Source organism: Hyla sarda, chromosome 6, assembly GCF_029499605.1.
Source record: "Hyla sarda isolate aHylSar1 chromosome 6, aHylSar1.hap1, whole genome shotgun sequence".
NCBI classification, from domain to species: domain Eukaryota; kingdom Metazoa; phylum Chordata; class Amphibia; order Anura; family Hylidae; genus Hyla; species Hyla sarda.
In genome coordinates, this window is record NC_079194.1 from 185,399,963 (window position 1) to 185,427,867 (window position 27,905).

Genomic DNA, 27,905 nt, shown 5'->3' on the forward strand with positions numbered 1-27,905 from the left:
AAACTTTTATTAAAACTTTTTTTTTTCTTTTACACTTTATTAGACTTATGAGGAATCATTAGATTCCTCAGACAGATGAATAGATTCTATTGAACTCCATTGATCTGTGAGCTCTGTCATCCATTGATAGAGCCTGGTCCAGCCAGGATCTATCAATGACAGAGCGGGACAGGAGGAAGCAGAGGTAAGTTCTCTGGCTACCTCCATAGTGGATGGCCCCCCTGCAATCGCGCTGCGGGGGGGGAGGGGTGATCCACCCCCCTAGCCCACCAGGGAGCATTCACATGTCCCTTTAGACCAGTGGTTCTCAACCTTTTCGGTGACCGTACCCCCCAAGGCCTAAAAGTATGTCCACGGGTACCCCCTCACGCGGAACTTGCGAGCGAGGGGTACCCGCAGACAAAAGGCGTGTTCTTACCTTTATACTAATGCATCCCTTCTCCATCTTAATCCCCTTGTGCTATTATTCCCCCTCCGTCTTACTCCCCCTGTCCCACAATTCCCACCTCCCTCTGATTCCCTTTTACCATTATTCCCCCTCCATCTTTATCCCCTTGTGCCATTATTATCCAATATGGAACAAGGGGATTAAGATGGAGGGGGAATAATGATACAGGGGGATTAATATGGAGGGGATTATAATTCCCCCCTCCCTCTGATCCCCTTTTGCCATATCGGATAATAATAGCACAAGGGGATTAAGATGGAGGGGGGGGGGGGGATAATCAACCCCCCCCCTCCTCCATATTAATTCCCTTGTGTCATTATTCCCCCCTCCGTCTGATCCCCTTTTGTCATTTTCCCCCCTTCATATTAATCCCCTTGTGCCATTATTATCGGATATGGCAAAAGGGGGATCAGAGCAAGGGGGGGAATGGTGCAAGGGGATTAAGATGGAAGGGGAGAGGGGAGTAATAAAGCACAAGACATAAAATTTCAATGCCTTGTGCTTTATTACTTCCCCCCCCCCCCGCCATTATCCCTCTCCCCCTCCATCTTAATGCCTTGTGCTCCGTCCCATACAGTCCCCCCCCCCTCTGTGCCATACAGCTGTTTACCTGGCGTCCTGTGGTCCCGTTGCCTGCTGCTTCACGGGATGTTCCACAGGGCCGCACTGACGTGTGACGTCCCCCTGCGCTGTGCGGCAACTCCGCGCAACGTCAGGGGAGGCCACACGTCTCCCTGGCAACCACGCAGCTCACTTACAGTAGCCCCGGCCGCATCTCTGGCCGCGCTACTGTACAGTGAGCTGCCGCGGCGATGCGCTGACAAATACTGGCCAATGCATGGCCGGTATTTGTCAGCGTTTTCGCGTACCCCAGGTTGAGAACCCAGGCTTTAGACGCCGCTGTCAGCTTTGACAGCGGCGATCTAAAGGGTTAATAGCCAGCCGCGGCGATCGCCACATGCTGGCTATTAGCGGCGGCCCCCGGCTACTGAGAACAGCCGGGGGCCGCAGAGTATGGAGCGGGCAGGAATCCCGAGCCCCCTCCATACATACTGCAGAGTGCCGCATACAGTCTCCCCGTGCAGACGCGCCTCCTCCCCTCCTCCGAAGCTACAGCTGGGGGAGTGAAGGCAGAGGACGCAGGTCTGCACGGGGAGAAGTAAGCCACGCCCCCTCATCTCCCCCCGCACGTCTGCAGAGCAGGGGAGAGAGAGACATACACAGCTTCTCATCTCCCCTGCTCTGCTTCGGATCTGCAGTCTGTATGGAGCGGGCTCCCGACTCCTGCCCGCTCCATACAGACTGCAGATCCGCCGCACTTGTCAGGTCCGGCCCTGCTTGCCCGAAGCCGGGCTAAGGGCCGGACAAATTCACCTGCCCGGCGCTCAAAACTGCTAGTCCGGGGCGTCGGGCGATAGAAATTCCACATCCCTGATTACTAATAAAAAGTTTTAAAAAATGATTTATAAAAATATATTATTTTTATGATTTAATGGCCCCTTTCTAAATTTTTTATATTGCCGGCTAGATTTTTAGTTGGATTCCCAGTGATCTAATCCTCCAATCTGATAATATCCTCTGATCAGATCATATCATGTGGATAGGTTATAAGATAATTTTCACTTGACCACACCTTTTTAAGGTCTTTTCTGTAAATTGTGTTTATGCTGATAAACATATTTTATTTTTTGGTGTAAGGGGAAGCAGAGGAGAGGACACACCTATTAGTAGCTGTTTTTACGGTGATGCACATAGGCTGTCACGATCCGGGGTCCAGCAGTATACTGATGACACCTGCGGGGAGAACATAATCTAGATGAAGAATCAATATATCACAAAACCAAGAACAGGATAACATGCACTCACCGCTAGGTACGTGCCTATAAGCCCAGGAGTCAGGGATCACAGGGAGGCATCACCGAAGCGCTCTGAAGCAATGCCAGCCGTTTCACACATCTGCACGTGCTTCTTTCGGCCTCCAGTTGATTTTTACCATTTGATCAACACAACATGCATAGAATTTGAAAGTGCAAAATAACTTTTATTGTGACACAAACAATAATGAGAAGAAAAGTAATTGTCCTACAGAAAGATGAACCTCTGTCCCAGTGCCAATTCTTCTCCAGACTGCATCAGGTTTTTCTTCAAGGATTGCCATGGATTTAGCTTCATCCTTCTTTCCATCAATTCTAACCAGTTTCCCTGTACTTGCATGTTTGCTGTTATTCCCACATGGCTTATGGGAAACTCCAAATTGCCAATTGCTTTCTTCATGCCGCTCTTTCATAAAGGCCACATTTGTGGAGTACATGGGCCTCTTTGTTGCATCTCTGATTGGCTATTATGTATTTGTCCATTAAAGAGTACCTGTCGCCAAATGAAATGTTCTAAACTAACTCAGGCTATGTCCCCTAACTACTCCTAGCATCCCTCCTGTCCTTAAAAAAAAAAAATCAGAGCTTTATAAAGCTCTGTATCTTACCTTTCTTCTTGCTCACATAGTGCAATTTCCCAGCAGGAGAAAGTGGGTGTTGCCCAGAAGGCATGACATCACTGAAGCCTGCTGGGGGACCACTTCTGCTCTCACATAGTTGCAGGGCTGTGATGAATAGAAGACTTCAGGCTGTGTGCATGTTTAAGTCTGTGTTGCTATCAGTGAGGCATTCCTGCAGGTTTCAGTCTGTGCAGCTTCCTGTGGGAATCTGTGGAGCTTTCACGTTCTGTGCAGCTGTCAGTCAAGCTCAGTGCAGACCAGCACTTCCTGAGTTTGGACTCTTGCCAGGCCGGGAGATGACCAAACTCACTGTATTAATTATGGCAGGGAACAGAACAGAGCCACCTAGTGGACGTTTTTTATATTACATTTTAAACATGTTTATGTTGATAATTTTAAAAGCAGGTGGATGGGAAAATGTCTGCTAATTATACAAGGAAGACTATATTAAAAGTTTTATTTGGTGACAGGTACTCTTTAAATAAAAGTACAGTGAAATAAATATGAATTTGTGGTTATACCATGACAAAATGTAGAAGAGTTGAAGGGGGTGAATACTTATAAAAGGCACTGTACATTTAATAGTTTGTTTCCTATTTACATTTCCATGTACAGTTCCAGTTTTTGACTTAGAATTCATAAATTATTAATTTCTTAATTTTCTATTCATTTCAGCTGTCCTGTCAGTTTGTTATTTAGTTTGAATGCGTTCCAAAGACAATTTTGAATGCATTTGTGCCAAAGATCAGCATGTGAATAGATTCCACTTCAGTTGGAGCCAGAGTTCTGAAGTTTCATTATGGAAACTGCGCCCTTTAATCTGGACCAAGGGACAACATTTCCAACTGAAACCTCCCAGATATAGCCACTCATACAACAAAGCATTTAGGGCCCTTATAACCGAGCTCCAGGAAAGATCTGGCAAATAATTGATGTCTTTAGAAATTACTCTGAAACTTTGTCCTTCACAGTACTGAATATTAAGGTACAGTGGGTTCCCCGTGATCGCTCTGGGTGTCACAGTGCTGTACAGATCTGAGGTTGTGGGGATTTATAATATGGCTGTGTGCAGGAGCCCTTACTGAAAACAGAGGGTCGTATAGGCTTACTGCAGTCGATGTGACCACATTTTATGACGACTTTTGTCAGAACTAACCCCCCCCCCCCCCCCCCAATGCATGTCTTGGCCGAGTGTCCGTATTTGTTCAGTGGGAATAGGAAAATAAGTGTCTGACACAGATTCCTTTGGCAACAGCTTATCTTCTGTAAGAATAAAATACTTAGGCAAGTTGAATTTTTTTTTCTTTATTGCTTTTCAATAACAAGTACAGATGGTTACATTAGGTGTTGGCACACAGGCAGTTACATCAGCGACCAAAACATTACAGGCTATCTTTTCTTTAGAACTACTGACAGATTCGGATTTATGTAAAGAAATATTGCTGCAATCTTAAATGGTCATAGATCACTCCAGTATGTGAATTAAAGGGGTACTCCGGTGGAAATCCTTTTATTTTTTATTTATTTATTTTTTTTTTAAATCAACTGGTGCCAGTAAGTTAAACAGATTTGTAAATTACTTCTATTAAAAAAATCTTAATCCTTTTAGTACTTATTAGCTGCTGAATACTACAGAGGAAATGATTTTCTTTTTGAAACACAGAGCTCTCTGCTGACATCATGACCACAGTGCTCTCTGCTGACATCTCTGTCCATTTTAAGAACAGTCCAGAGTAGGAGAAAATGCCCCTAGCAAACATATGCTGCTCTGAACTGCTCTGATACTAGAAGGATTAAGATTCTTTAATAGAAGTAATTTACAAATCTGTAAATAAATTTAAAAAAAGTAGGCAGCTCCAACCAAGACAGTGATTATATGAGATATTTGCCAGACAAGTACTAGCGTGAAGGTTGAGTAGCCCGTACAACCTGGATAAATATATGAAAATTGTGTGTATATACAATGTATATACTGTGTACGTGTTTCCTCAAATCAAGTCCAGATTTGAGGAAACACGTACACAGCATATACATTGTATATACGCAATTTTCATAATTTACAAATCTGTTTAACTTTCTGGCACCATATGATTTAAAAAAAAAAAAAAAGTTTTCCACCAGAGTACCCCTTTAACCCCTTCCCGAAATATGACGTATGCATACGTCCAATCATCCAACACGTTCGCGCAATTGGACGTATGCATACGTCATAGCGATCTCCGCCACTGCCGCAGGCAGCGCAGGAGATCGGCGACGGGACCCGGCTGTCAATCACAGCTGGAGTCCGGCCGCAGCTGCCGGAGCCGCGATCACGCCAGTCCCAGCAGGCGTAACACCATATTTGCCGTGATCAATCCTGTTCTCCAACGGCGGCGGCGCGATACAATTACAGGTCGCTGTTGGCTGCTATGGCAGCAGGAGGTCAGATTATGACCTCCTGTATGCCTGCTACGGAAGCCTGTGAGATCCAGCCAGAGGCTGGATCGCACAGGCTGTAGTGTCTGCAGCTCATCAGGTTATACTGTGCTACAGTACAAATGTATTGTAGCATAGTATAACCTGTAAAAAGTGTAAAAAAATAATATAAAAAAATGCCCCTTTCCCAATAAAAGTCCTGTATTATCACCCAAAAAGATCAAAAACACAAATCATATACATAATGGGTATTGCCACGTCCGTAATGATGTGTACTATAACACTATATTGTAAACTATCCCACACGCTGTAAAAAAAAAAAAACATCAAAAAAGCGCAAAATTCGCCAATTTTGGTACAAATAGCGGAATAAAAAAGATCAAAAGGTAGCACGTAGCACAAAAATGATACCAATAAAAAGTACAGCTCACCCCGCAAAAAATAAGCCCTTCCTCCAAAGGCGTCGAACGAAAAATAAAAAAGTTATGGCTGTTGGCAGAAAAATCATTTTGCTCAGAAAAGGAAAAAGAGCATAGAAAGCTATATAAAATGGGTATTGCCAAAAAAATGCTTCATGTGTCAACAAAAATGCACCAGTTATATAAAGTACAATATGTCATGAAAAAACTATCTCAGAATCGCTCTGCTCAGAAAAAGCGTTCTAAAGTTATTACCATTTAAAGAGATACATGTCAAATTTTAAAAAAGAGCCTGGTCATAGAGGTAAAAAATGGGTCGGTCCTTAAGGGGTTAAAGAGTTTCATCATTGGATCATAACAACTGGCTATTGGTCTTTAGGGAAACGTTTCTGAATGTAAAGAAAAGGGAAGAATGCTCACAATAATGTGTTTACAGTCGGGAGAGTGTACTCTTCTCCTAACACATTACATTACTCCCCCTTAAAGGGTACCTCTCATCAAAAAAACTTTTGATATATTATAGCTTAATGTATGCAGAATAACTTTACAATTGCATGTTATTAAAAAATATGCTTCTTTCTATTTAATTTTCCACTTTGAAGAAATGACCACTAGGGGTCCCCCTACCAGTCCTGGCAGCAAGCATTTCAGACTCATACTAGAGTCCTAAACACTACGAGCTGCCAGTCTGCTTTGTTCACAAAGAAGAACACTCAGAGTTGCCAGACTGCTTTGTTCACAGCCTGTTTGGCTGTGAACAAAGCAGGCTGGCAACTCTGAGTGTTTAGGGCTGCAGCATGAGTCAGAAATGCTTGCTGACAGGACTGATCGGGAAAAATACAATAGAAAGAAGCATATTTTTCATTAACATGCTATTGGAAAGTTACTCAACATTCATTAATCTAAAATATATCAAAAGTTTATTTGATGAGAGGTACCCTTTAAATGAATGACTAAGGCTGCATTCACACCACGTTTTTGCAATACAGTTCCCGTATCAGGTTTTTGATGAAAAACAGCTTCCTCAAAACCGGACTAAACTGTATCAAAACGTGTGTACAAATTTTTACCCCTTTACGGTTAGAAAAATGATGTCTGGTTGCATCTGTTTTTTAAGAATTTTTTTTTTATAGGTTTAACTTTTCACTCCATTATGAATTAAATTTTCACTTGTTTGATTGAAATCCCCCCCACACACCCCCCCAAAAAAATAAACTTTTGGCGTGCACTGCGCATGTGCAAAGTCTAAAACCATATGGTGCGAACCAGATGGAACCTTACGCACATACAGTTCTTTATGGTTCTCATTGACTCCCATGTTAAAAGAACCATATATGGTTTCAATACGGTTTTTCACCCGGACCAAAAACCGTGGTAGGCTGCGGTTTTGGGTACGGGAAAAAATGGACAAAACTGTACAAGACGCAAAAAGTAAACAACCGGATGCATTGTTTGACATACGGTTTTCAAATGAGAGTCAATACATTTTCAATATGGTTCCGTACGGTTTTCACATTAAAAACTTATACGGGAACTGTATTGCAAAAACGTGGTGTGAATGCAGCCTTAATCCGACTTTCCTCTGATGTCTATGGGCACCTTTTGAGTAAAAATGTGTTCAATGCTGGCATAGATAACTTATTTGAATGCAATGAATAGTCTTTCATTATGTGTAGATTTCCCTGTTATGTTTATTAGTAGTTCATAGGATAGGAATGTGCTGTAGTTAATTGTTGGAACCATATTCCATGTAACACGTTCTTTAAAGCTTTTATTAGAACATTCTAGGCAAACTGACCATGAGGTGTATCTAAAATGCCAGCCCAGTAATAAACCGTGTCGCAATATATAGCATAATGGCTTCTATCAAGGCTATATGGAAACTGTGAGCAAAGCATGACGATTAGCTGTACCTAATTTCCCAGGATATTCCTATATTTTAAAAGAATAGTTCCTGGAATTTCTATTTTGAAATGTTTTCATTGTTGTGTATCTTGTGTATCAAATACAATTCTTGCCATTTTTATGTGGCATTTTAATAAAAAATTAGTTCATATCTGTTAGCTTTACACAATACGGGTGGTAGTGTGCCAGGGCGTGTGTGGATGGTTGCTCAAAAATTCTCTGCATTAGATAAGTGTCAAATGTTTGTGAAATAGCTGTGGCCTTTTAGCATTGATAAATCATGTACAATTATTTGATGTATTCCCAGTAAAATTAGAGGAAAACGGTCACTAAACTCCCCGGGCACTAACCAGAGGTATTGGCTGGTAGTGCGGGGAACGCTGATCTATATGCTGCTTACCATACCTGGATCCATCACGCCGTTCACCCGTTATCTTCATTATTCTTGATATGCAAATGATCTTCTAACTGGCATGGGTGGGGTTACAAGGCTCCATCTGGCACGGTGACGTCAGGGCCGCCTGTCTTATGAATATTCATCCCCTCCCTCTGGCCCGCTCAGTACAGGACTCCACTGCGCTGAGGCTGCTTCCGGGTGTACACAGGAAGCAGCACATGTGCAGTGCAGTGCAGTCCTGTACAGAGCGGGGCAGAGGGAGGGGATGAATATTCATAAGACAGGCGGCGCTGACGTCACCGTGCCAGATGGAGCCTTGTAACCCAGCCCGTGCAAGTTAGAAGATCATTTGCATATCAAGAATAATAAAGATAACGGGCGAACGGCGTGACGGATCTGGGCATGGTAGGCAGCATATTGATCAGAGTCTCCCGCACTACCAGCCAATACCTCTGGTTAGTGTGTGGGGGATTTTAGTGACAGTTTTCCTTTAAAGCTTCCTCTGGTCATCTTAAATGTGGTTATACTAATACTAAGTAAGAATTTCGTACAAAAAAAGGATCTTTTTTTTTTTTTTCTGTGTCCGTTACTAGTAGAAAGCTAGACATAAACCTAAAAGTTACTGAACATTCTAATGTTTGTCGGATCAACTGGTGATCTTATATTGCAGGCCTCCTGAATTTCCCTTTTATTGCAGATGGCATGGAAAATAAACATCTGGTAGACTGCTGTCAGATGCTAATTTCCCTTTCCCCACTGAAATAAACATACTTGGTAGTTGAAGCTGAGTTGGGCAAATGGATGATAGCTGAATGTACATTCAACCAAGTTGCTATTTTTTTTGTTTGTTATAGCTATAATATATTCTGCAGCGCTGTACAGAGATTATCGTAATTACCATTAGTCCCTGTCCTATTGAGGTTTACAAGCTGAAGTCCAAAGTAACCTATTTCTATATTCTCACCATTAGGGTTGCAACGAAAGGGAAATTTTGGTCCGCAACCGAAAATTTTCGGTTTCGGACCAAAATTTCCCTTTCGATGCATCCCTAATGGTGAGAATATAGATGTATGTCATGTGTCTGGAAGGGATTAAATCACGCCCTCCAAAATTTTCAGAGGAAAATTCAATCAACCTAAAAGGGGCATTTTCGGCAGCCGAAATTTCTGTGCATTCCTACTGGCCATGTTTATGTGGGGTTACTCTCACATTCAAAAATATACTAACTTCATGCAGATGTTGACCTTGGTCGGATTAGAATCCAGGACCCCATCACTGCACTGCCACTGAGCAACCCCACTGCCTTACCAGCTATTTCATGTATATGTACAACTTAACATGGTTTCTTAACTTGCAAGGTTATACCCTATCCACAGGATATAGGATAATTATCTGATCGTGGGGTATCTCATCACTGGGACTCCTTGCGTTCTTGAGAGCGGAGATCCGAGTCTCTAGTTACAATGGAGTTGTGGTTTGCACATGAGCGCTGCCACTCCCTTCAGCCTTTATGGAAGCCAAGGAGACAGCCAAACGCTGTACTTTGCTATCTCTGGCAGCAACTGTAGAGAATGAATGGAGCTACATTCCAATGGAAGACTCAGGTCCCTGTTCTCAAGATCGGATAGTTAACCACTATCTTGCGAGTAGAGAATAAATTTGCCAGTTGGGAAAACCCTTTGAACCAAAGATTTGTCCATGGGTATGATGTGCAGATACCGTACATATTTTAATGTCATCCCTACCTTGGGCCCAGCAGTGTCTTAAATTAGCCTTAGCATGTGGTCAGGTCCATCTCACAACAATCTTCAAGATTCCTGTGCTTTAGGAGATGAAAATTGAATGAGAACTTTAATTAGGTGCACGGCTGCCTGGTCTAAACTTAGCTGGAGAATAACAATATACTGTAAACAGCCCGTCTGCCAGCTCCTCTGGTTCCAAAAATTTCTCTTCTTGAATAATCCACAGTTTTTTCTGCATTGAGAACTATATTAGGCAGTTTAAGTAGTATCAGGATACTGTCACATGAATCAGAAGTTTTGCAGATTTTTAACAATGACAAAATGTGCAGTGTTTGAGCATCTAAATCTGAACCAAATTGTGCAGATTTTCTGTTGTGGATCTCAGATTTTTCCCAGCTTGCAATGCGGCCGAGACCTGACTTACTAGTCAGCTGATGATATGGAGCCTGTCTGCTTCAATGGGTGGAGCGATCATTCTGCAACTAATGCAACAGCTGTAGGCACCCTGATTGAAAACCACACTGATTTGAATGGATGCAGCTCATTTTATGTTTCAATGGGTGGGGTGGCTGATGTGTGAGAGGGAGGAAGATGGAATTGTGGGATTTGAAGTCAAAATAAGAAAAGTCAAACAGGAAATACTAGTTCACAAAAAGCTAGCCACAGTCTTATGGTAATCGCACAACATAGCCATTTAGCCCCCAGAACCTTCCTAAGCATGTCCATTACTGCCTGCCAGGTACATACTAAAATCACCTTATGGTGGATAACCCCTTTAAGGCTGCATTTCCAAGTGCTGGTGAATACATGCAGCCTATACTATGCTCCCATGCATTTACCAATGGTCACACGTGGCCATTAGGGAACGAGCGGGAGGTAATTTCAGCTGCATGTGTTTACCTGCATGTTGGTGCATGGCCTATTGCTCACAATGAATATATGAACACTTGAGAATCATAGTAGAGACTGTAATGATCCCAAATCTCCACTAACTAAGCTCTTTGGCCCAGATTTAAGTTGATATACTCGGTGGGATACTTCTTTTCTCTCCACAGACACTGTAAAAGCTGCAGGTACTCTCTCTATAGAACATACAAATACAATAGAATCACAATTTTCCTGACCAAAGAATGTAAACTGACTGTTCACAGAACTATATTATGGCTTTATTTTTCTCCAAATTCTGAAAATCTTACTGTGTTCTTTACAATGGAGACCATGGAGTACATTTATCAAGCTGTATAAGCGTCTATTTACATGGCAGCGCGGAATCCCATAGAAGTCTATGGGCTTTAATTGAGGCGGGATTCAGCAAGCGGAAATTCTGCCGTGTGAATAGGCCCAAGCACACTTGCAGCAGAATCCCATTAATGTCACTGGGATTTTAGCTGCTCAATGCACATTATGGCACTTCCAACTCTGACCCAGATTCCGGTGAAAAAATGAACAGCAACCAATCACAGCTCAGCTTTCATTTCTCCTATTGCTCTGGTAAAATGAAAGCTGAGCTGTGATTGGTTGTTATGGGTAACAAAGAGAACTTGATAAATCACCATAATTTATTCTGTAAACTCATTTTAGAAAATGTGGTAGCTGAAAACCTTTTTATTGATGTATTAAAATGTATCTTTGAAAAAGTAGTCCTATAATATACAGTATTGAGATCAAAATAATGCAATTAAATTTTTTTATATGTGTATGAATACATTTATTTGTTCAAAAACCTGTGGCTTTAGCTGTTCCAGAATTACAACTCCCTTCATGTTCTAAAAGTATTCGGCTATTAGAGCATGCTGGGTGGTGGTGTTCTGTAATAGTTGGATGAAGTGACATTGACTGACTGTTTTTCCTTTTTCCTCCACAGCCTGCCTGTTTCGTTACAACTTATTGTCCTTGATCTACCTGTTATTCCTGCTACTATTACCATGGTTCTCTGGTCCATCTGCACACAGCATGAGAGGTAACACAGTGCTTTATTACTTATTACTGTACAGTAACCCCCCGACCTACGATGGCCCCGACATATGATAAAATCGACATACGATGGCCTCTCAGAGGCCATCGCATGTCGATGTCAGCATCGACATACGATGCTTTTATATGTCGGGGCCATCGCATTAACTGCTATCCGACAGCGCAAAATGCTTAAGCTGCTGTCAGATAGCAGTGTAATGTGCCCCAGCAGGTTCACTTACCTATTCCCGATGCCCAGGGTCCACTTTGCGATCCTCCGGTGTCTTGCGCATCTTCTCCAGGGTCCGGGCCTTGCTTTCCGGCGTTGTTATTACGTCACTATGCACGCCGCGCCGGCGCAGCAGCGTAATAACGTCACCGGAAAGCGAGGCCCGGACCCTGCAGAAGATGCGCAAGACACCGGAGGATCACGAAGAACACACCGGAGCAGCGGGACAGCATCAGGAGCCCCTGGAACAGCATCGGGAGAGGTGAGGACCTGGTCCGGAGCGGCGGGGACAAGTGAGTATAACTTCCTAAACTTTACATTGCACGGATCCCTCAACATACGATGGATTCGACAAATGATGGGTCGTTTGGAACGAATTACCATCGTATGTTGAGGGACCACTGTATTGCTTCTCTTTCCTTTTTTTATGAAGTGAACCTCTTAATAGCTTTGTGATGCCCAACAACAGGGCAGGAAACAAGCACCACTCTGATCATCGCTGATCTCAGGTGCCAATACAAAGCTCAGTCAGTCCTGCGGCTGCATAAATGTTCACTGGATTCTTCGTATGGCCATTCAAATTCATCATTATTGTCTGCACATCCCCTGTTTAGACTCCATTCGCCACAAGAAACTTATTGCACAAGGTCTCTGGGTCCTGACTGCAACTGCTCAGCTCAAAGTCACTTAAAGGGGTATTCCAGGAATTTTTTTTATTTGACTATGCTACAGGGGCTGTAAAGTTAGTGTTGTTCATAATATAGTGTCTGTACCTGTGTGGTCGTCTCACAATTCTTCTGTGATTATTGCCCCCAATTTTGGAAACCTGACATAACTAGTCAGGTGATCAGAGGAAGCCTATCCTGCTTCAATTTTTCAACAGCTGTAGGCACTCTAGTTAGAAAACACTGTGTTTCAATGGGTGGGGTAGCTGATGTGTGGGAAGAAGGAAAGTGATCTCAAACTTGCAAGCATGGAACTGTGGGATGTGTAGTTTAGAGAACTAAATCAAACAGGAAATACCCAGTTCTGGCAGGTATGTGCTAAAATTACCTTATGGTGGATAACTCCTTTAAGTCTTGCTTCCTGATAAAGCGCACCAGCCCTGTGGACACAAGATTAAATCAGACCACGAATGAGCTTGTTTGTTGGCTGATCCCCGACCCCTTTACGTGGGCTGATTATTCTTCTTAGAGAACGCTCATTTGCCCTATAATTGGCCTTTGTAAAAGGGCTTTAACATATGAACTTAGATTGGACAACCCTCACCCAACACTGTGTGTACATGTTACTTATATGCGGGACTTGCCATATGTCATCTGAGTTAACATGCTGATCCCCATTCAGAGGAAGGAGTTGATAAGTAGCTGTCATCCCCTTTTTACCCTGCTTCTACTTAGATGTGTCTGTCTTTGTTCTATATGTGTTTCTTCTCTCACCGGTGTCTGATCGTTCTCTCTCTGTTTTGTGTCTCTCCCCTTTCTCTATCTATAATCTTTCTGTTTTCCGTCTCTCGCACTCCTCCTCTTCTGTCCTGTATGCCAAGTTACTACTTCATATAAACTTTTCCTTGTTTGAAGTCTTCTTAGTTTTCCTCTCTCCTGTCATACAGTTTTTGCTGTTTTTCTAAATTATATAGGATTTTTTTTTCTACATCAAGATATGACCCCCTATGATCTTCCCTGCTTCTGGGAGACACTTCATTGCTTGGCTCTACACTCGTGCTTGGCCTGCTGTTATCCCCCAGAGATTCATCTAGATCTTCTGAATATAGTTGACCATTTCATCTCCTGTACAGGCACGACACATTTAAATTCATAGATTCAAATAAGGAACTATATTATTCAAGATCATTCCACCTAAGTAATATTTATACATCATGGCTATAGTCAGTTGTTGTGGACTAATAATCTGCCATTATTTACAGTTTGGCTTGTTATATTTTTCTTTATACTTGGATAAATAGCTAGAGGGGATTTAAATGACAGTAACACTTTAAAGAAGTAAATCTGTTTACTTGCATTGAGGGGGCACGGCGTGATGTCACAAGGGGCCGAGCCGTGACTTCACGTTAATCCGGCCCCGTGATCGTGAGTCATCAGACACGGAGCGATCTTCGCTCCCTGAGGCTGATGATAGGGGGTGCTGCATGAGAGATTGCGGGGGTCTCCAGCGGCAGGACCCCCGCAATCAGACATCTTATCCCCTATCTTTTGGATAGGGGATAAGATGTCTAGGGCCGGAGTACCCCTTTAACAAAAAAGAAATAAAAAAGAAAGGGTACAATCTAATCTACGATCAGGATGTAAGAAAGTATTATTTTACAAAAAGAGTAGTAAATGCTGTGAACAAACTTCCAGCAGCTGTGGTTGGTAAATTAACAGTAAATGAATTTAAGTGTGCCTGCGATAAACATATATCTATATTAAGATAAAAGCAATATAATATAAGAGCAGACTAGATGTACCAGGTGGTCTTTTCATGGCGACAATAGGGTAGATTTATCAAAACCTGTGCAGAGGAAAAGTTGTGACGTCAGATGATGATGTGTGGTTATATCTGCACTCTTAAATTTTTATTTCATTTTTTATCTAGTCAAACAAAAACCAGTGTGGCACATCGGAATCGGCTCTCATCTCTTAATTACTCCAAGGAGTGTAGATTGGGATGATGAATAGAAAAGGAAAAAGATATCCAGCTTAAAGGTCATGAAAAATTGACATTTATTTAAAAATCCATAAAAACAGTAGTCCACCAACACACGGGTACAAAAAACGCTGCGGATCTGAAGCGTTTCGGTCTCTTAGATCTTAGTCATAGATGTATGCTTAACCCCTTAAGGACCCATGACGTATGCATACGTCTCCGCACCGTGGGCTTTAAGGACCCATGACGTATGAGTACATCATGGCGTATTCCGGTCCCTGCCGCTCGCCGGGCAGAGATCGGAAGCGGATGCCTGCTGAAATGCTTCAGCAGGCATCCAGGGCAAACGCTGAGGGGAGCCATGTAGGCCCCCCATGTCGGCGATTGTCGCTAATCGCGAGGGAAATCGCCCCTGCGGCCCCGGTACTTACCTCGTCCCTGAAGACCCGGATCCCGACGATGAAGATGGCGGCAGCGGCGACAGGTGAGTTCCTCTTCAGCCGCGGTCGGACCCTTTACAGCAATGCACGTTGCCGTAAAGCGACATGCATTGCTGTATTGGGACCCTGTATACTACAACTCCCAGCATGCCCAGACAGCCCTTGGCGTCTGAGCATGCTGGGAGTTGCAGTTTTGCAACATCTGGAGGTCCACAGTTTTGGGACCACTGTGCCCTTCCAAGTGTTGCAAAACTACACATCCTCAGCATGCCCTTACTGTCCAGGCATGCTGGGAGTTGAAGTTCTGGAACATCTGGCCCTTCAGCAGAACTACAACTCCCAGCATGCCTTGACAGTTTTGGCATACTGGGGGTTGTAGTTTTGCAACATCTGGAAGGGCACAGATTGGGAACCACTGTATTAGTGGTCTGCAAACTGTAGTCCTCCAGATGTTGCAAAACTACAACTCCAAGCATGCTGGGAGTTGTAGTTCGGCAACATCTGGCTCTAAAGATGTTGCCGAACTACTTCTTCCAGCATGCCTGAGAATGTTTGGGAGTTGTGGTTTTGCAACAATTGGAGGCACACTGGTTGGGAAACATTGTCGGTTTCCTAACTCAGTGTTTCCCAACCCGTGTGCCTCCAGCTGTTGCAAAACTATAACTACCAGCATGCACTGATAGACTGTGCATGCTGGGAGTTGTAGTTTTGCAACAGCTGGCGATTCCCCCCCCCCCCCCCTGTGAATGTGCAGGGTACATTCACATGGGCAGGGGCTTACAGTGAGTATCAGGCCTCAAGTTTGCGATGCAGTAAATTTTGCGCGGCAGCTCAAACTCGCAGCGGGAAACTCGCTGTAATCCCCCGCTCGTGTGACTGTAGCCTAAAAACACTACACTAACACAAAATAAAATAAAAAGTAAAAAACACTACATATACACATACCCCTACACAGCCCCCCTCCCCAATAAAAATGAAAAACGTCTGGTACGCCACTGTTTTCAAAATGGAGCCTCCAGCTGTTGCAAAACAACAACTCCCAGTATTGCTGGACAGCCATTGACTGTCCAAGCATGCTGGGTGTTTTGCAACAGCTGGAGGCACCCTGTTAGGGGTATTCTACCCCAGTGATTCCCAATGTCCACCCCCTGCCTAAAAAATTTTGGGGGCTTTTTCTCCTTTCACCCCCTTATGAAAAGGTGAAGTTGGGGTCTACACCAGCATGTTAGTGTAAAAAAATTAATTTTTTACACTAACATGCTGGTGTTGCCCTATACTTTTCATTTTGGAAGGTAAAAGGGAAAAAAGCCCCCCAAAAATGTGTAATGCAATTTCTTCCGACTACGGAGATACCCCATATGTGGGCGCAAAGTGCTCTGGGGGCGCACAACAAGGCCCAGAAGGGAGAGTGCACAATGTACATTTGAGGTGATTTGCACAGGGGTGGCTGATTGTTACAGCGGTTTTGACAAACGCAAAAAAAAAAAAACACATGTGACCCTATTTCGGAAACTACACCCCTCACGGAATGTAATGAGGGGTGCAGTGAGAATTTACACCCCACTGGTGTCTGACAGATCTTTGGAACAGGGGGCTGTGCAAATTAAAAATTTTGTACAGCCCACTGTTCCAAAGATCTGACAGACACCAGTGGGGGGTAAATGCTCACTGTACACCTTGTTACGTTTCTCAAGGGGTCTAGTTTCCAAAATGGTATGCCATGTGGGGGTTATTTTGCTGTCCTGGCACCATAGGGGCTTCCTAAATGCGACATGCCCCCCGAGCAAAATTTGCTCTCAAAAAGCCAAATATGACTCCTTCTCTTCTGAGCATTGTAGTTCGCCCATAGTGCACTTCATGTCATCTTATGGGGTACCTCCATACTCAGAAGAGATGGGTTTACAAATCTTGGGGGGTATTTTCTGCTTTTAACCCTTGCAAAAATGTGAAATTTGGGGGGAAACACACATTTTTGTGAAATTTTTTTACATATGGAAAAGTCGTGAAACACCTGTGGGGTATTAAGGATCACTTTATTCCTTGTTACGTTCTTCATGGGGTCTAGTTTCCAAAATGGTATGCCATGTGTTTTTTTTTTTTTTTTTTTGCTGTTCTGGCACCATAGGGGCTTCCTAAATGCAACATGCCCCCCAAAAACCATTTCAGAAAAACGTACTCTCCAAAACCCCCTTGTCGTTCCTTCGCTTCTGAGCCCTCTACTGCGCCCGCCGAACACTTTACATAGACATATGAGGTATGTGCTTACTCGAGAGAAATTGGGCTACAAATATAAGTATACATTTTCTCCTTTTACCCCTTTTAAAAATAAAAAAATTGGGTCTACAAGAACATGCGAGTGTAAAAAATGAAGATTGTGAATTTTCTCCTTCACTTTGCTGCTATTCCTGTGAAACACTGTGAAACACCTAAAGGGTTAAAACGCTGACTGAATGTCATTTTTAATACTTTGGGGGTGCAGTTTTTATAATGGGGTAATTTGTGGGGTATTTCTAAGATGAAGACCCTTCAAATCCACTTCAAACCGGAACTAGTCCCTGAAAAATTGTGATTTTGGAAATTTTGTGAAGAATTGGAAAATTGCTGCTGAACTTTGAAGCCCTCTGGTGTCTTCCAAAAGTAAAAACACGTAAATTTTATGATGCAAACATAAAGTCGACATATTGCATATGTGAATAAAAAAAAATTATTTGGAATATCCATTTTCCTTACAAGCAGAGAGCTTCAAAGTTAGAAAAATGCAGAATTTTCAAATTTGTCATCAAATTTTGGGATTTTTCACCAAGAAAGGATGCAAGTGACCACAAAAATTTACCACTGTTAAAGTAGAATATGTCACGAAAAAACAATCTCAGAGTCAGAATGATAACTAAAAGCATTCCAGAGTTATTAATGTTTAAAATGACAGTCTTCAGATGTGCAGAAAATGGCCGGGTTCTAAGGTGTAAAATGGCTGGGTCCTTAAGGGGTTAAAGGGGTACTCCGGTGGAAAACTTTATTTATTTATTTTTTTTTTAATGAACTGGTGCCAGAAAGTTAAACTGATTTGTAAATTGCTTCTATTAAAAAAATCTTAATCCTTTTGGTACTTTTTAGAAGCTGTATGTTACAGAGGAAATTCTTTACTTTTTGTGTTCACAGTGCTCTCGGCTGACACCTCTGTCCGTGCAGTAACTGTCCAGAGCAGCATAGGTTTGCTATGGGGATTTTCTCCTGCTCTAGATTTCTAAATAACTGTCAAGTTTTTTCAAGACCTTCCAGCTGGATATCTTTTTCCTTTTTTTAATTTTTTTATTTTTATATAAAAATTCTTGAGAAAGTGCTCTGTGGAAAGTGATCCTATTTCACTAAAGCCCATTGTACATCTTGTAGTAGAATAGCTGACACTTGGCAATTTATGTTGCACACTTAGTTCTTAATGAGAAGCTCTTCCATCTTGTTTTTTATATTTTTAGTTTTCTTTTTTTGTAAACAGGGTAGGGGAAGTGAAGTGTAGAGCCATGTGGCGGTGACTCGCTTTTCCTGGTAAAAACGTCCATGTTTTCTTAATCATTGCAATTGATTTTGTTAAGCATTGTAGTTTTACTCTTTTTGTAAATGAGGGAGTTACTGAAATAGCATTGTCTGGAATGATTATTGTCTGGACATCTATTTAGTAGGTGACAGTGTAGAGAGGATCCAGTGAGAAAAGAATATGTGGCATATAGTTTTATGTTCTAAAGACATTTTGTCCACCAAATAAAGACTTAACCTGGAAGTGTACCTTTTCCCATATTGGCACAATTTCATGTTATGTGAGTTCCAGTCATGGTCGAAATTTTGGCACCCCTGAAATTAAAGAAAATAAAGTATTTCTCACAGAAAAGGATTGCAGTAACAAATTTTTTGCTATACACATGTTTATTCCCTTTGTGTGTATTTGAACTAAACCAAAAAAGGTAATTGGCAAATTGGACATAATGTCACACCAAACTACAAAAATGGGCTGGACAAAATTATTGGCACCCTTAACTTAATATTCGGTTGCACACCCTTTGGAAAAAATAACTGAAATCAGTGGTTTCCTATAACCATCAATAAGCTTCTTACACCTCTCAGCCGAAATGTTGGACCACTCTTCCTTTGCAAACTGCTCCAGGTCTCCTTTTCCCAACAGCAATTTTAAGATCTCTCCACAGGTGTTCAATGGGATTTAGATCTGGACTCATTGCTGGCCACTTCCGAACTCTCCAGCGCTTTGTTGCCATCCATTTCTGGGTGCTTTTTGATGTATGTTTTGGGTCATTGTCCTGCTGGAAGACCCAAGATCTTGGAAGCAAACCCAGCTTTCTGACACTGGGCTGTACAGTGCGACCCAAAATCCATTGGTAATCCTCAGATTTCATGATGCATTGCACACATTCAAGGCACCCAGTAGCAGAGGGAGCAAAACAACCCCAAAACATCATTGAACCTCCAACATATTTCACTGTAGGTACTGTGTTCTTTTCTTTGTAGGCCTCATTCTGTTTTCGGTAAACAATAGAATGATGTGCTTTACCAAAAAGCTCTATCTTGGTCTCATCTGTCCACAAGACATTTTCCCAGAAGGATTTAAGCTTACTCAAGTTCATTTTGGCAAAATGTAGTTTTGCTTTTTTATGTCTGTGTCAGCAGTGGGGGCCTCCTGGGTCTCCGGCCATAGCGTTTAATTTCATTTAAATGTCGACAGATAGTTTGCGCTGACGCTTATGCTTCCTGAGCCTGCAGGACAGCTTGAATATCTTTGGAACTTGTTTGGGGCTGCTTATCCACCCTCCGGACTATCCTGCATTGACACCTTTCATCAATTTTTCTCTTCCGTCCATGCCCAGGGACATAAACTACAGTGCCATGGGTGGCAAACTTCTTGATAATGTTGTGCACTGTGGACAAAGACTAATCTAGATCTCTGGAGATGGACTTGTAACCTTGAGATTGTTGATATTTTCCCACAGTTTTGGTTCTCAAGTCCTCAGACAGTTCTCTCCTTTTTAATCTGCTTTCAGGTGTGATTTTTATATTGCCTACACCTGTTACTTGCCCCATGTGAGTTTAAAGGAGCGTCACATGCTTGAAACAGTCTTATTTTTCCACAATTTTGAAAGGGTGCCAATAATTTTGTCCAGACCATTTTTGGAGTTTGGTGTGACATTATGTCCAATTTGCTTCTTTTCCTCCCTTGTTTGGTTTAGTTCCAGAACACACAAAGGGAATAAACATGTGTATAACAAAACATGTTACCGCAGTCCATTTCTGTGGGAAATACTTCATTTTCTTGAAAAATTTCATGGGTGCCAACATTTACGGCCATGACTAGAGAATGTATCTTACAGAATGGCTTCAACTCTGGAGGACTTGAGGTGCTGATGTTTTCTTTTATGGCCATTTATCTTTTTTACTTGTTCCCATAAGCAAAACAAAAACAGCAGTAATGCTGTTGAAGTGAGCTGAACCTATGAAGATCTTTTGATAGCCACAGCTTCCACATTCTGAATGGTTTTTCCAGCCTGTCCACTGTCTGTGTCTGTCATTGCAGCTCAATGCACTGTCATTTTCTCTTAAAGCAATCTGTCATCATTTTCATGCTGCCTTAACCACTTGGATAAGCCAGCGGTCCCTGGTGGCTTCTTCCTGCCCTGTTGGCCTTTTATTGATCTCTCCCTATACAGAAACAGATCTTTTAATCAAGGCAAGCAGAGAAGGTGCTGGAGCCTCAATGATTCATGGTCTGGGTAGAAAGAAAGTGATGACATAATCTCTTAAAATGGATAATTTCAGGTCATAAGTTTTATTTATTTAGTAACCAACCAATAACCAAGAAGAACAAACACGTTGGAGGCTTTACCCCAGTAACTTCAAATACTGCAAAATATACATTTATTCAGGATCTACTGGGTTATGTCCAACTGGGGCTAATCCTTGCTATTTTTTTTTATGCCAAGCCATAATATTTACTTAGTTATTTCACCTAATTTTGCTTCATCAAAGATGTACCCTTGGTCCTGTTCAGTTGTCTTGGTTGAAAACCTCCAGCACTGTCTACACATATCAAGCTGGCTAGTACTGTACCTTATAATTCTTAACTAATTAAAAACCAACTAAAGTTTCTCTACACCTGGAGTAAGTAATGCAGCGTGACATAGATTTGCCAGAGGTTTGGGTTCAGCCTTTGTCAGTGATTGATGTGTTTCAGCAATAATGCTCATTTCTATTATGAATCATTGTGGTAAGCACAGTCCTGCTATAGGCTAAATTATGTATTTATAAACTCCTAATAAATGTATTGGACAGACCAGCCAGTGGACATGTTTTGCCATCTGCTATAAGACTGTATGACATGACATTCACTTGCTCTCTTCCTGCTGGGAATTTGGCTGCAGTCGAGGGAGACGTGTAGTGTAACTTGATGAGGAGTTGGATCATTTCTCTAAGGGCTTTAAGTCAAGACCCCACTCTTCATCCACTAAAATAAGAGATTCTGTGTGTGATGACAGTAGCCATATTCATCAGTTGGTCTATGACACTGATCCACTTTCCAGCCAACACTTGTGAAAACGATTATGTCTCAGTATCATGCTCATGAAACTGGAGATTGTGAAGTATACGTTCCCAAACCCCATAATTGACAGTTGTCTATAACATCATAAGGCATTGGCAGGTTTCACAGGTTTTGGCCTGTACAAATTAGTCTAATAAAGAATTAAACAGGTTTTGACAGGTTTGTTTGTTTTTTCACATGTTTTGCGGTATCCTAATACATTTTTTTATGTGCTAGTATTCATCTTGAATACCTGAATATGTTTATGATGCATTCATGTGTATTTGTCTTTGGGAAAAGTACAATTTAAAGTATAAAACCTGCAGATACAGATTCATCTTATATAAAATCAACAATTGTTCTGTACTGTTAAATGTTAATACGACCTGCTACATATCCTAGTATCACAGTTTCTGCTCAGTAGTATTTGCTGTGGTTGAGATTACACAAAGCAATTGTAGCTATATTTAGATAAACAAATTTATAGTAAGTATAGTTGATTTTTAGTCTGAGATCTAAATGAAGATTCAGAATAGTTTTGGACAAATTTCTATTCTGTCCATAACAGAATTTCTCTTCTAATCATCTCACAAACCTAAAGTATTTTGGGGGCTTCAAAAGAGGCATTTCATGTGTACGCTACACTTAACAAAAAGCATGTATGAGCTTCAAAAGGGAAACATGGGACAAATGTTAAGATCTATGAGACAACTTCCCATGTAAAGACAAAATACATAAACAACAAATAAATAAAAATTGCCCTAAGGGAAGGGTAAAAATTCTTTTGGCCTTCAATGGGTAAACGAGGGTCTACTAATATGTTTACTGTGTATATTAGGAGACTTCCTGGTGCAATCAGCAAAATAGACACTGAAAACATGTGAAAAAAGCCTTAGCATATGTGCACATCAGTGCTCAGTTAAAGATGCTGATAACTGGGCCAGATGGAGTGCGTCACCACGGACACCAGCGGATCTTGGCAGGTGCCATTAACTTTGAATGTGGTATGTCAGGTTTCTGTTAGATGTCAGTTATGCTGCAGGATATTAGAAGAGAGAATAACCTGAACTGCACTAAAGTTTTGTCATTTTAACGGAATCCGAAAACAGAACTCAAACGAAGAAGATCCTAACGCTGATGTGATCAAGGCATGAGTTATTTCAATATCCCCTACTAACCATAATGGGCTGTTTATCTATGTACAGTTGTAACTGGGTGACATAGGACCTTGGTAGGCAATCAGACTCACTCTGATTTGGGTAACTATTCATCAGTGCGGGTCCCAGCGGCTTCTTTCCGTCTTGCTGGTTTGAGTGATGAGTCTCTTCCTAGCAGTGTATGAGAAGAGATGCGTCACTCAAGCTGGCCGGGTGAGGAGAAGCCACCTAGACCCATCCTGAGGACTAGTTACCCAGGCCCCAGAGCATTTTTACACTATGATTACTCTGAAATGCCTGGGCATCTCAGAGTAATTCATAGTGTGCCAGGATCTTGCTACCTACACCAGTTTTATACTGGCTGCGGTTTGGGCAGCATAAAATTGATGACAATTATCCAGGATTTATAAAACATAGCTGCTTTCTTCCAAAAACAGTGTTGCACCAGTTCTCAGGTTGAGTGTATAATTACAGCTTGGGTACATTCACTTCAATAAAACTGACCTGCATTGTCACACACAAACTGAGGAAAAAAGAGTGATCTGAAAGAAAGAATCCATGTTTTTCTAATTCTGGATAACCCCTTTAAACTTAGTGGTCTCTAGGATTTCATTTTTTGTATAACTTTTATGCAAGTTGGACAATGACTGACTGGATCTAATCATAACCAGATGGCTGGGTTCACGTGTAGTATTTTGGTCAGTGCTTGGTCAGTATTTTGATATTTTTAGCCAAAATCTATACAAAAACTATAGTATAAAGATTTGCTCCTTTTTCTGTGTTTTGGATCCACTACTGGCTCTGGCTAAAAACACTGAACAAAATACTGTGTGAACCCAGCTGAAGGGTGGCAGACAAGTGACTGGATGGCATTCCAGCTGCTTGGACATGCAGCAGAATTAACAGTATTTACAGATAGGTACCCTACAAGGTGTTGTCAGGGTTTTTGAAAATAGGATATGTAAATTGTCAGGAAAACTCTTCTCCAGAGATCAGTCAACTCCCAATGTCGTCAAGGCAATAGGTTTATTACATACATCGATGTATGGACGATCCTTGCATAGAGAAAGTCAAGTAAAGAATCCCCCGAGCTAAGGAATTCAACTTTTATCAAAGCAAGTAAGCAGTTACATCATAACTGATAAATTGATAATGCTGTCAGCTCATTGGTCAAGAACTTTATTGTCTGCTCAGCAAACCAGTACATTCAAGCTTCAGTACCTTCAAGGCCACTAGCTAGTTTCGATTCTAGCAGGACATGCTACAAGAAGCAAGTGCCATAGTGTGATTTATAACTACGCAATGAGAAAATAGAAACTTAAAACTAATAAAAGTAGATACATCTCATTATTCTACTACCCAGAGGTCAGTTGCATAGTTTTAACCATCACTGGGTGCTGGCCAGAACTAAGATGAAAGTTAACAAGCTAGGAAGACATATATATACATATATATGCGTGTATGTATGTATGTGTAGATATATATATACACCGTATTTCTCAGCGTATAACACGCACTTTTTAGGCTAAAATTTTTCAGCCTAAAGTCTATCTGCGTGTTATACGCCGATAAGCCGCTGCAGTTCAATGATTTAAAGCGGGCGCTTTAAATCAATGAACTGCAGCGGCTTTGCAGGTGCAGAGACCTGCCGTCGCTGCCGGCTTCTCTGCCCCTGCCTGTCCTGGGGTCTAGAGCCCTGCTGTCGGCCCTTCTCTCCCCCTGGCTATTGGTGCCGCTGCCCATTCTCTCCCCCTGGCTATCGGTGCCGCTGCCCGTTCTCTCCCCCTGGCTATCAGTGCCGCTGCCCTATTGCCGGCGCTAATAGCCAGGGGGAGAGAAGCGGCGCCAGCAATGGGGCAGCGGCGCCGACAGACGGGGAGAGAAGGGGCAGCGGCACTTATTGCCGGCGCCGCTGCCCCGTTGCCTCCCCCATCTCCGGTTGTATAATTACCTGTTGCCGGGGTCGGGTCCGCGCTGCTTCAGGCCTCCGGTGTGTGTCCCTTGCGTCATTGCTATGCGCTGCAAGACGCAATGACGTCACTCGTCATTGCGCTGTGCCATGCAGTGCATAGCAACGACGCAGGGGATGCACACCGGAGGCCTGAAGCAGCGCGGACCCCGGCGACAACAGGTAATTATACAACCGGGGATGGGAGAGGCAACGGGGCAGCGGCGCCGGCAATGGGTACCGCTGCCCCTTCTCTCCCCCTGGCTATCGGCGCTGCTGCCCCATTGCCGGTGCCGCTTCTCTCCCCCTGGCTATCGGTGCCGGCAATGGGGCGCCAACATTGATAGTCAGGGGGAGAGAACGGGCAGCGGCGCAGATAGCCAGTGGGAGAGAAGCGGCGGCAGCAGGGCTCTAGACCCCAGGAAAGGCAGGGGGAGAGAAGCGGGCAGCGACGGCCTCTCTCCCCCTGCCTTTCCTGGGGGCTTCTGTTGGGTCAGAAACAGTGTATCGGGGTATACACACGCGCACACACACGCACCCTCATTTTACCAAGGATATTTGGGTAAAAAACTTTTTTTACCCAAATATCCTTGGTAAAATGAGGGTGCGTGTTATAGGCTGGTGCGTGGAATATCCTGATAAATACGGGGTGTATATATATATATATATATATATATATATATATATATATATATGCAACATCATCGGTAGTTGCAGTATCTTGTAATACCTTTTTTATTGGACTAACAAGATTATGTAGAGACAAGCTTTCGGGATTCCTCCCTTTATCAAGTCATAAGCATTTCTGAGCTCACAAGGAGAAAACACAGGTTCTATCTCACAAAATATGCAGGGGTTAAAACAACATATGTGGAGAATGGACATTAAGTTGGGCCATAAATTGTATAGTTATAGAATGATAGACTACAGATAAGGATGAGGGGGGGGGGGGGGGCTGGAGAGTAGAGGTGAGAATGGTGGTTACGCTGGACAGAGGAGAAAGGATAATTTTACTACAGAGCCATAGACTGGGGAGGGGGAGCAGGGGGAGGGGGGGCAGGTTTGTAATTGTGTTAGAGCAGGGAGAGGGAAGACAGTTTAGCAAAGGTTATAGGAAATTTTGATAATGGGATAAGAAGCTTAAATCCACATTAAGTCCTCTGTTCTTGGAGTCATAAAGAACTATCATTTTGGCTTCAAATGTCTTTCTTTCCTGGGTGTTCTTGAAGTTTCCTTTCAGGATCTTGATTTTGAGGTCCTGTAGGGAGTGACCTGTTTGATTGAAATGGTGTCCAACTGGGGTGCAATAGTCCTTTTCTCTATGGTTGTTGGACGATCTGTGGAGGTTCATCCTTTTATTGAGTGGCTGACTGGTCTCACCAATGTAACATCCCAGGTCACACTTGGTGCATTGTATCATGTAGACTACATTCTCTGTGGTGCAGGAGTATTGTCCCTTGATGTTGTATGTCTTGTTGTTGTGGGAGGCCTCAGAATTGGTGCATATGTGTTGACAGAGTTTACAGCGCAGTTTGGCGCAGGGTTTGGTCCCATTGTCTGTATCTGATGTGTCTGTGGGTAGTTTCCTATTGACTAGCTTTTGTTTTATGTTGGGTGGTTGTCTGAAGGCCAAGATGGGTGGTTCAGGAAAGATTTGCTTTAACACCTCATCTTCTGCTAATATTGGCTGCAGGTCGTGGATGATTTTGCGTATTTCCTCAAGGGTGAGATTGTGGTTACCAGTGGTATGCGTGATGAGGTTTATTTCTCTCTGTATTGCAGCAGGTGTTCACGTGGTGTTTGAAGAGCACAGTGGATTTTCTTATGGATGGTCCTTGGTTTGTAACCTTTTTGTTTAAATTTCTCAGCTAGCGTTTGTAGATGTGTGTCTCTGTCATCAGGGTTGGAGCAGATGCGGTGGTACCTGATGGCTTGGCTGTATATGATGCCTTTCTTGGTGTGGGACGGATGGGAACTTGAATTGTGTAGATAGCTGGATCGGTCTGTGGGTTTTCTGTATACAGATGTCTGTATTGTGTCCTTGTTTATAGTTACAGTGGTGTCCAGAAAGTTTACACTTTCTGTAGAGAAGTCCATTTTGAGTTTGATGGATGGATTAAATGTGTTGAAGGCATCATGAAATTGTTTGAGTTTATCCTCTCCTTCAGTCCAAACAATGAAAATATCATCAATGTATCTGTAGTATCTGTAGGGTTTGTGAATTTGGGTATTCAGGAATCGCTCTTCAAGGTCAGCCATGAACAGATTGGAATATTGTGGTGCCATCCTGGTCCCCATAGCAGTTCCCATCATCTGTAGGTATATTTCACTGTTGAAGCTGAAGTAGTTGTGTGTGAGAATTAATTCTATAAGTTTTGTGATGATCTGAGGGCTGTATTTGTGTTTTTTAATATTTGCAGCCCGGGCACAGGAATACAGTACTGCGCAGCAGCTGATAATTCATTGGGGGAGGGGGAGAAGGAGCACTTGCAGGTCACATATGATTGGGGGTGGTAGAGAAGGAGTGCTCGCGGGTCAAATATGATTGGGAGGGGGGGGTGGTAGAGAAGGAGCGCTCGCGGGTCACATATTATTGGGGGGTGGTAGAGAAGGAGCGCTTGCGGGTCGCTTATGATTGGGGGGGTAGTAGATAAAGAGCTCTCGCGGGTCACATATGATTTCGGGGGGGATATTGTTAAATACAGTGGAACCGCCATAACTTACAAAAATACCGCAATACACATTTATGGTCATAGCGCCAAGCACTATCGATCATTATCACTATAGATCTTTTCTGGAATCCCAAATTGTGGAATCATGTCTTGTAGTAAAGCTTTAGATACTGTTTGGGCATCAGCACTTTCTGTGGGAAATACTTCTACCTATTGGGTCAATGCAGAAATTATCACTAGGCAATATTTCTTTTGTTCACAATTATGAAGTTCAATAAAAAACGAACAACAGATGTGCTGGAATGGGTATTTTGGGGTTGAAAATTTGCCTCTCATTGGTCTAACACCTCCTTGTGGATTGTGTCTTGCACATATCAGACATTGGGAACAAAAGTTTTTAGTAGTTTGTGAAGCTGTATGCCAGGCATACAGTGCTATTAGTGCCCCCTCTTGAGACATGGGT

At 42.6% G+C, this 27,905-nt stretch overlaps 1 protein-coding gene across 6 annotated transcripts in view; it reads left to right on the forward strand.

Annotated features, from left to right (window-relative positions):
• PIEZO1 (piezo type mechanosensitive ion channel component 1) overlaps positions 1-27,905 on the forward strand; it is a 279,916-nt gene that overhangs the window by 139,513 nt on the left and 112,498 nt on the right. For 5 of the 6 annotated variants that reach the window (XM_056526058.1, XM_056526060.1, XM_056526061.1 and 2 more), the window contains exon 2: positions 11,685-11,780. In XM_056526058.1, coding sequence (XP_056382033.1) covers positions 11,774-11,780 — 7 coding nt within the window. In that variant the 5' untranslated portion in view covers positions 11,685-11,773. Of the gene's footprint in view, positions 1-11,684; positions 11,781-22,678; positions 22,814-27,905 lie in introns of those variants that run through there. The other variant, XM_056526059.1, reaches the window with a different exon arrangement.